The sequence below is a fragment of the Fundulus heteroclitus genome, chromosome 3 (assembly GCF_011125445.2).
Source record: "Fundulus heteroclitus isolate FHET01 chromosome 3, MU-UCD_Fhet_4.1, whole genome shotgun sequence".
Classification (NCBI taxonomy): Eukaryota; Metazoa; Chordata; class Actinopteri; order Cyprinodontiformes; family Fundulidae; genus Fundulus; species Fundulus heteroclitus.
In genome coordinates, this window is record NC_046363.1 from 47,036,344 (window position 1) to 47,046,596 (window position 10,253).

The 10,253-nt window shown below is 45.1% G+C and overlaps 1 protein-coding gene across 1 annotated transcript; it reads left to right on the forward strand.

The window, feature by feature from the left end:
• The first annotated feature begins 2,726 nt into the window (after positions 1-2,726).
• On the forward strand, positions 2,727-9,950 carry pnp4b (purine nucleoside phosphorylase 4b). Its single transcript, XM_012859532.3, has 7 exons — positions 2,727-3,619; positions 3,937-4,109; positions 6,552-6,655; positions 8,036-8,211; positions 8,272-8,462; positions 9,183-9,262; positions 9,337-9,950. The coding sequence occupies exons 1-7, from the start codon at positions 3,597-3,599 to the stop codon at positions 9,472-9,474; spliced, it is 885 nt and encodes a 294-aa protein (XP_012714986.3). The 5' UTR covers positions 2,727-3,596; the 3' UTR covers positions 9,475-9,950.
• Positions 9,951-10,253: the final 303 nt, after the last annotated feature.

Below are 10,253 nucleotides of genomic sequence, written 5' to 3' on the forward strand. Positions count from 1 at the left end.
AGATTCAATTGGTTTTACTCAAAATGTGCATAAACCGACGCACTCTTGGCTCCATACTTTAGACCTTGTGCTGACATATGGAATTGATTGTGAAGAATTAACAGTATTTCCTCACAACCCGGTCCTATCTGATCATTTTTTAATAACCTTTCAGTTTAATCTAACTGAGTTCTCCACCCCCAAAAGAGGGTTCCATTATAGTAGATCTTTATCAGACAATGCTGTATCAAAACTTAAAGAGTCTGTCCCCTTTTAATATTGTCAGTATTGCAGAAATACCCTGCAGATAGTAGAAATGTTGTTTCTTCCCATTCACAAATAGATGTCTTTGTAAACAGTATGACTTCCTCATTGCGTTCTGCATTAGACAATGTAGCTCCCTTGAAAAAGAAGGTGATTATTCACAGGAAGCTGGCTCCTTGGTTTAATTCAGAGCTGCGTTCCTTGAAGCACAATGTTAGGAAATTGGAAAGAAAATGGCGCTCTACACACCAAGAGGAATCCTACCTAATCTGGAAGGACAGTCTATTGTTGTATAACAAGACCCTTCGCAGAGTTAGAGCAGCATATTTTTCATCATTAATTGAGGAGAATAAGAATAATCCTAGATTTCTCTTTAGTACAGTTGCCAAACTTACCCAGAGCCACAGCTCTGTTGATCCATCCATTCCCTTAGCTCTTAGCAGTAATGATTTTATGGAATTCTTCATAAATAAAATTGATTGCATTAAAAATAAAATAATTGGCATCCTTCCAAACATGATTACCTCGTCCTCAGTAAGTGAGGCAGCGTTAGAGGAATCTTTAGAACCTGCGCAGTGTTTGAACTGTTTAGAAGCAGTAGAGCTTTCTGAGCTATCTAAAATTTTAGCTTCATCTAAACCTTCTACCTGCATGTTAGACCCAATCCCAACCAAGTTGTTTAAGGAGGTATTCCCTCTGATCAGTGGCCCTATTTTAGACATGATTAATCTATCCTTAGTAAATGGATATGTACCACAGGCTTTTAAAGTAGCTGTTATTAAACCTTTACTTAAGAAACCATCTCTTGATCAAGATGAGTTAGTAAATTACAGACCTATATCTAATCTTCTTTTCTTATCTAAAATTCTTGAGAAAGTAGTTGCTAATCAACTCTGTGAACATTTACAAAGTAATGACCTACTTGAGGAGTTTCAGTCAGGCTTCAGAGCTCATCATAGCACTGAAACAGCTCTGGTGAAGGTCACTAATGATATTCTCATGGCCTCAGATAATGGACTTGTGTCTATACTTGTCCTGTTAGATCTCAGTCAGCGGAGCACTCTTGAGAAACAAGAGTATGGGAGAAGGGAGCAGCTGAGAGACGCTGGCCGAAATCGGAGTCCTTTAACCGGATCAACCATGAGCTAGATCCCGCTGACTCCGCGGAGCTTGAATGTCCAATGTCAAACCAACTTCACCGCGGTCTGCACTACAGCCACCAACTACGCACCTAGAAGGCATTTTATCTTGTAATTAGTTCGGCGATATTTTTTATAAGCGCTTGCTCAAAGTAGACGTGGATCCACAGATTTGGTGTGTGAAAGAAGATCCCGGAAAACATCCATATATATCCTTGTTCGCCGTACCGGTTGTACAATGTAAGCAATGTGTGTTTCTATGCAAGTTCGATACGCTCGTTCTCGGTGTTCTTGAACTGACGTCACAAGTCGGAAATGGCTGATCGTAAACGGAGGCAGCACTCAAACGCGGAATACCATAATCGGTGTAAAAAATGTGCAATATTTCATATTTAAACTTAATTTGAACACTTTTGTACATGAATATTCAAAGTTTACCTTGTTCTGGAAGTTATTAAACGGTTTTCAGGATATTTTTTCGGTACAAGGCCTTAGACTTTAAGACTAATCTTAAAACTTTCCTCTGTGACAAAGCTTCTAGTCAGAGTGGCTCATGTTACCCTGAGCTACCTCTATAGTTATGCTGCTATAGGCTTAGGCTGCTGGAGGACATCAGGGCCTATTTCTCTCACTCTGATGAGTTCTCCTACTGCTCTCCAATCTGCATTGTTTGTTATTATTTCAGCTTTTAACTTTTTGTTCTCTGTCATTTTTCTCTTCATAGAAGGTACACCTGGCCTGGCGTTCTGTTAGCTGTGACATCATCAGGGGAGGCAGATCATCCACTATTACCATCTAACATAGAAAGTATTCCTGGGTCAATGTGAGCTTCTGAGCTTTCTGTGTCTCTGCTCTGTCTTCTCTAAGCCCCAGTGGGTGGAGGCAGATGACCGTTCATACTGAGCCTGGTTCTGGTTCTGCTGGAGGTTTTCCTCCCTGTTAAAGGGGAGTTTTCCTCTCCACTGTCGCTTCATGCATGCTCAGTATGAGGGATTGCAGCAAAGCCATCAACAATGCAGACGACTGTCCACTGTGGCTCTACGCTTCTCCAGGAGTGAATGCTGCTTGTCGGGACTTTGAAGCAATCAACTGGTTCCCCTTTATAGGAAATTTTTGACCAATCTGTATAACCTGATTGATTTTGACTTTGTAAAGAGCCTCAATATGACATGTTTCATGAATTGGTACTATATAAATAAAATTGAATTGAATTAAATTGATGCAACCTGCTGGGTTTCCTTAGAGAGGAAACTTTCTGACCAACCTGGAGGATCTGATGGAATCTGACTTTAGAAAGAGCCTTGAGATGACGGGTGTTGTGATATAATTAAAATTGAATTGAATTGAATTGAATTAATATATTCAGAAAATGGCAGCACACGTTTTTGACTCCATCGCGTGTTAAGGTTCACAGCATGGGTGAAAAAAAAAATGGTACATCATGTTATTTATGGATTAAAACTACGTGTTAATAAACAGATTATCTTTGATACTAACGACTCGCCATAGCTCTGTCTACGAGTTGCAGGCCGCCCCTGCGTTACACTTCACAAACAACGGAGCAAAGAGGTGAAGGGAGTGAGTCCAGTCAGGCGAATGATTAGACACCAAATCACTGATCCAACGACTGGATTTAAATGACCAAAACTACCAAAAATAAAACAATTTTTTTGAGTCGTATCAATAAAACAAAAGGAAAATTAAGATTTTTTTAAGAATTCAATTGCTACAATTTAAAGTGATCTAAAGTGTAAAAGGGTCTAACATACTTTAACTGAAGCGGTGTGTTCTGAGCTGCAGGAACAGAACCAGACAGGTTTAGTTGTGTTGTGTCACTGTAGAACCATTTAATCAGTGGTTCTGTTGGTTTGGCCGACAGAGCACGCTCAGCTGGGCTCTGTTGATTGGACGGACTGATACAGACTTCTAGGTGAATACCAGAATCCGGATCAGACTGCAGGATCGGATGAGGACGAGCTAAGCATTCAGGACCAGAACCGGTCTGCTGTGGGTCCAGTTTCTGTCTGAGTCACCTGGCCTCACCTGATTGGCTCTTCAGGCTGAGCAAACTGTAGATTTTAAAGGTCGTGGAGTCAATGAACCTGAGAATGTTTGTGGTGTATGAATCAGCCAATCAGAGGACAGAACGCTCTGACCCTCCTCCTCAACTTGCTCCTCTACCTCTTCATCTTCTGCTAGTTCTGCAGCTCAACAATGCACACCAAAGGAAGCTCCTGGTGAGAAACCCGCCAACGCTTCACCTGTGACCTCCTGTCTCCTGCAGTCTGTACTCAGATCAGCAGTGGATTGACTCTCAGGTCCTGACTGGTTGTTTCCTGGTACCCACTGTGTTTCTCTGTAGTCGTATAGAGCAGTTAGTCCAGGCTAAGCAGGCCAGTTTCAGAACTTGGGCCTGAGATTATCGTGCAGCCAGTAGGAGATGTGAAGCTGATGGTCTTCCCTCAACACCTTCTGCTTTTTGTTAGCTCAGACTGATTCCAGCAGAGACTACCTGCTCAGAGAACCTGATTCTGTTTGTCTAACCTGGCTCCAGCTGCTGCTCCTTCGAGGACTACAAGCTGACCACCGAATGGCTGCTGAGCCAGACCCGGCACCGACCCAAGGTGGCCGTGATCTGCGGATCAGGACTCGGTCTGCTGGCCGAAGGGGCTGCAGACAAGCAGACCTTCAGGTACCAGGACATACCGAATTTCCCTGTCAGTACAGGTGAGTGCATGATGCCCCCTGCTGGAAGGCATGTGCAGGTGCAGCCGTAGGCCAGCAGTAAGAATCTGCTGAAGAAGTTCAGGAAGTAATCTCTTCCATAAATTAATGTCGAAATTAGGACATTAGATATCCATCCATCCATTTTCTAACACGTCTATCCCTTGTGGGGTCGTGAGGGGTGCTGGTGCCTATCTTCAGCATTTCAACAGGCGAGAGGCGGGTTCACCTGGACCGGTCGCCAGTCTGTCGCAGGGCAATTAAATTATCTTTAAACCTAAAATTAACCATGTTTAACTTCTTAAAACTTAAACAAAAAAGTTTGGACAACCCAGCCCTAGTCTCTCCTCCTTTGGTTGAAATAACTTCTGTGAGATGCTTCTTGTCTCCATTGAACATCTTTGACTGAGGAAGTTAGACTTTCTCTTCCAGTTGTTTAAGGGTTTTTCTAAGTTCATCCCGTTCAGTCCAGAACTTTCCATTTGGTGACGCTGGTTCTACTGGATGTTTTGGGTTTTTAAAGCTGGTCTCATCTTCCTCCAGCATCCTGTGATACATGTTGGAGATCCAGGTGGCTGACCAGATCCTGCTGCAGTAAAACATCCCAAACGACTTTATGGGAGCATTTAAATGTTCGCATATTGATTAGCAACTACTTTCTCAGGAATTTTAGATAGGAAAAGATTAGATATAGGTCTGTTATTTATTAACTCATCTTGATCAGGAGATGGTTTCTTAAGTAAAGGTTTATTAACAGCTACTTTAAAAGCCTGTGGTACATATCCATTTACTAAGGATAGATTAATCATGTCTAAAATAGTGCCACTGATCAAAGGGAATATGTCCTTAAACAACTTGGTTGGGATTGGGTCTAACATACAGGTAGAAGGTTTAGATGAAGCTAAAATTTTAGATAGCTCAGAAAGCTCTACTGCTTTTAAACAGTTCAGACACTGCACAGGTTCTAAGGATTCCTCCAATGCTGCCTCACTTACTGAGGACGAGGTAATCATGTTTGGGAGGATGCCAATTATTTTATTTTATTTTTTTTTGGGGGGGGGGCGGGGTTTCGTGACACTAGTGGCTCACTTTTTAACACAGTAGGCTGACAGGAACGGGGGAGGAAGAGGGGGAGAGACATGTGGCAAAGGACTTCGGGTCGGAGTCGAACCCCGGTCGACCGCGTCGAGGACTAAGGCCTCCATACATGGGTCACACTACCCAAATTATTACATTTTTTATAGAATCAATACTGAGGATATTAAAAGGGAGGCAGGAGACAGACTCTTTAAAGTTTCGGAGCCTGTAAACTCCATTTAGGCGGGGTCTGGGCAGTTTGGAGGAATGCGGCCTTGACAGCTGCGCTTTTTAGCAGCGGCTGGCTGGCTGCGTTCCTTGGCAACGCAAGGCCTCAGTCAATCGTTCCCCCCAAATGTTTGTTTAAGTGTATGTGATGGACGGTTGTACTGGAACTGACTTTTCGATTGCAATGCAAATTGTAATTGACAAATAAAATTTGATTGATTGATTGATTGATTGATTGATTGATTGATACAGCATTGTGCGATAAAGATCTACTATAATGGAACCCTCTTTTGGGGGTGGAGAACTCCGTTAGATTAAACTCAAATGTAATTAAAAAATGATCAGACAGGACAGGGTTGTGAGGAAGTACTGTTATTTCTTCACAATCAATGCCATATGTCAGCACAAGGTCTAAAGTATGAAGCCAAGGGTGCGTCGGTTTATGCACATTTTGAGCAAAACCAATTGAATCTAGGATAGTTTTAAAGGCTACACTAAGGTTATCACATTCTGTGTCAACATGAATGTTAAAATCACCCACTATAATAACCTTGTCAGTGTTTATTACCAAATCAGATAAGAAGTCTGACAACTGATCCAGAAACTGAGTGTAAGGGCCTGGTGGACGATACTAAACAACAAAGAGAAGAGGTTTTATTGCTTTGCAGTTTGGATAAGGGAAACTGAGGGTTAAATGTTCAAAAGAACTGTAGTTATTAATTGGACTAATTAATAAATCATGAAAAGGAGTGGACTCATTTATACTTCAGGACATCCCCAAACCTCAACTTGATGCTCTCAGATGTCTGCGGGTTGCCAGACTCTAAAACTCCACACCTGCTTTCCAGCAGTTATTGTTTTGAATGTGGACCCAGAGGAACTTTCTAATGAGTGCTGGAGAGTTCAGTGACTGGTAAAAACTGCTGGCGTTCCGCTGGCTTCGTGGTGGAGCTCGTCTGTCTGGTAACTATCATTTGTGTCCACAGCTGGTGTCGTACTGGTTCAGATTCTTCTTTGTCTGAAACTGTTTAAAGTTTCACCTTAAAGCAGTAGCTAACCTGCATAAATGACGATGATGATGAGAGTTAATTGGTGTTACTGAGCTGCTGCCATGGGAACTGCTGTTCCTCTGCTCTCCAGTTCCAGGTCATGAAGGCTGCCTGGTGTTTGGGACCATCGAGGAGACCCCCTGTGTCTTCATGAAGGGTCACTTCCACCTGTACGAAGGTTACTCCCTCTGTCAGGTGGGTTTGCTTTACCTCTACCCAGCATGCACTGGGACAGGAGCATCAACAAGATGTGGCGCTCCTGGAGATAATCAAGATGTTTTTGGTATATGTGAGACGGGTCTTTGTGTTTTCGGGTCAGCAGTGGTTCTGGCCTCGGATCTCTCCCATTTTGGTAATTTCTGCTGAATCATGACCCCGAGGCGGTAAGGCCTGCGGAGCTTTGAGGTCTGTACACACTTCGAATTTGGGCCGGCATAGACGATCAGTATCTGCTGCTCCGACCTGCGTCTACTAAGCAGAGCCTGCGGAGGCCTACGGGACGCTCCGCAGGTCCCAACGAACAAAGAAAAAGGGAATAAGTCTTGGGTTTCTGAATCAACTCCTGTCAGGGAAAGCTGTGCTGGTTGGTCGGATCAGAACATCACGCCGGCACAAACGGCGACAGCGTCCATCGTGGTTCTCCGGTTGTAGCAGCCATACCATCGCTGATTAATCATTCAAAAGCATTTTTCTTTCTGCTGGATTTCTTTTTGCCGCCTGCAGTGGACTTTGAACAGGGACATTTGGCAGAACTTGTGTTTTAATAATGAAAGGACTTTGTCATTTTATTAAGCTGATTCATCGTATTTGTATTTGGTTGTGGTTTTATTCTGGAAGGATTTGGGGCTGAGGAGTCGAGCAAACGGCTGATCAGCTGATTTGTTTCTCTTAAATCCAGCCGGAGTGGAAGATGGATGGCAGACGCTGCTGAAGGTGCTTATTGTCGTACGTTGTAACCGGTTTAGTAGCAGACGGTGATCAAGACGCTCACATCAAAGTTGACATTGTACCAAAGTCGTTAGATCCAGGTGGCAGTGTGTGTGCCAGGCTTTAGATGTTGTTCTTCTGAGATCTCCTGGATAAGTCGATGATGAGCTCCTAGTAAAGTTGGACCGTGGTTCTTACGCTGATTCTCTGGAAAAATGACAGAGCAACCCTTTGCGGACGGATAGATGTCAGAGACGTTGTTTTCCAGGTCGAGGAGATTAAGGGGAGTTTTTGAGATGTTCTCCTGAAGTGAGAATCTTTACGGTAATTACCGTTTCCAAATCAGGTTGTATTTGTCTAGTATTAATTTTTGAAGATCAGACAGAAAACACCAGAAAAGGTGTGAATACTTTTCACAGCACTGAAACTGACAGGTTTTAAGCCTTCCTGTTTCTAGAGTTACAGATTTTAAGGGTTGACAGACCTCCAGTTTCTATCTTCATGCTGCTCCAACACTGGACCAGAACCAGACCTCCTGTTTCACCATGACGTTCTGATTGTAGAATTTAACCCTGCGCTGCAGTCAGCAATATGTTCTGGTTCTGAATCTGGGTCTGAGAGATGCTGGCATCTGTCCACCTGTCTCAGGTCACCTTCCCTATCCGGATCTTCAAGCTGATGGGCGTGGAGTGCGTGTTGGTGACAAACGCCTCTGGAGGAATCTGCCCGGACTTTAAGGTCGGAGACATCATGATCATCAAAGACCACATCAACCTGCCGGGCTTTGCTGGGCAGCACCCTCTGTGTGGACCCAATGACGAACGGTGAGACACGGACGGCCACACCAGAACCACGTCCTTCATCTAAACCTTTCCTCTGTTCAGGTTTGGCATCCGCTTCCCCTGCATGTCGGACGCCCACAGCAAAGAACTTAGGACTCTGGCTCTGGATGTCGGTTCTGAGCTTGGCTGCAGTGACTTCATCAGAACCGGAGTCTACTGTATGGTGAGCGGACCCAACTTTGAGACCATCGCTGAGGCCAGAATGCTGCTGACACTGGGCTGCGACTCTGTGGGTAAGACAGGGTCCCTGTCGCGGGTCCTCTGGCCCGTTGTGATCCATGGTTCCTGACAGTTCTTTGGTTCTCCTGCAGTATGAGGTTCTGTGTAGCCTGAAGGCAACTTGTTTGTTTTGTAGTCTAAACGAATCCTCTCCTCAACCCAAACATATTCTGTTTCTCAGAAGCAAACGGTTCTGACATTACCCAGCTGGTACTGTGGTGTTGGGTTTATAACTGGACTCCCAAAACATTGTAAAGGTTCTTTAGTTGGAATATTCAAAGGGCTTTCATTGCATCATTTGGACTTATAGATCCTCATAAATTAGAAATCTGGGTGGGAAAGTTTGAGCAGGAGGGAGTAGTTCTAGGTTTCATTAGCTCCAGAAAACAGTCTTTGTGGAAAAGGCCTTACTGAGGTCCAGATCTCGTAGCTTCGCTCCAAACTTAGAACAAAGGAACAAATCCTGCGATGTGGACTGAAACATAAATCTGAACTCAAACGCAGAGAATAAAACAGCTTTTTATCGGAGAGCAGAAACTTTGAGATATACTCACAGACCTCTGCAGGTGCATAAAACACGGAGATTTGTTTCTACCGTCAGCGTGGGACAACGGCTTGGTGTGGCTGTAAGAATCCAGCAAAGATACTGCTGCGGTTCTGGAACCGGTTAAATGTGTGTGAAAGGTCAGATCCGGGCCCCCGTTGGGTTTCATCATGTTCCATGTGTTCTCCAGGTATGAGCATGGTTCCTGAGGTGACTGTGGCCAAACACTGCGGACTCAGAGTTCTGGGTCTGACCCTCATCACCAACAAGGTCTCTGATCCGTGTGCAGTGGTTCTGTGTTCTGTGAGACGACGTCTGTAACGTGTTCACCTGTTGCTCCGCAGGTGTCTCTGGACTACAGTCGGGAGGAGAAGGTGAACCACGAGGAGGTTCTGGAGATCTGCAAGATGAGGGCGGAGCTTCTGCAGAAACTTGTCACCACACTGATTGGCCGCTGGCAGCAGAACATCAACACACACTGACGCACCTGAGACACGGACACCTAGAGACGCACCTGAGACACGGACACCTGGAGACGCACCTGAGACACGGACACCTAGAGACGCACCTGAGACACAGACATATAGAGACGCACCTGAGACACGGACACCTAGAGACGCACCTGAGACACGGACACCTAGAGACGAACCTGAGACACGGACACCTAGAGACGCACCTGAGACACAGACATATAGAGACGCACCTGAGACACGGATATTTAGAGACGCACCTGAGACACGGACACCTAGAGACGCACCTGAGACACGGACACCTGGAGACGCACCTGAGACACGGACACCTAGAGACGCACCTGAGACACGGACACCTGGAGACGCACCTGAGACACGGACACCTAGAGACGCACCTGAGACACGGACACCTGGAGACGCACCTGAGACACGGACACCTAGAGACGCACCTGAGACACGGACATTTAGAGACGCACCTGAGACACGGAGACCTGGAGACGCACCTGAGACACGGACACCTAGATACGCACCTGAGACACGGACACCTAGAGACGCACCTGAGACACGGATATTTAGAGACGCACCTGAGACACGGATATTTAGAGACGCACCTGAGACACGGATATTTAGAGACGCACCTGAGACACGGACACCTGAGACACCAGACATGAACTGTGAATCAGGGCGCGCTGCTGCGGTTCTCTTGAGGTTCTGCTCGTAATAAAAGTCCAGAACATGGTTCGATGTCCAGGTTTGTTTTTTCTAGAACTTGCAGGAAGATGTTGGTCCTT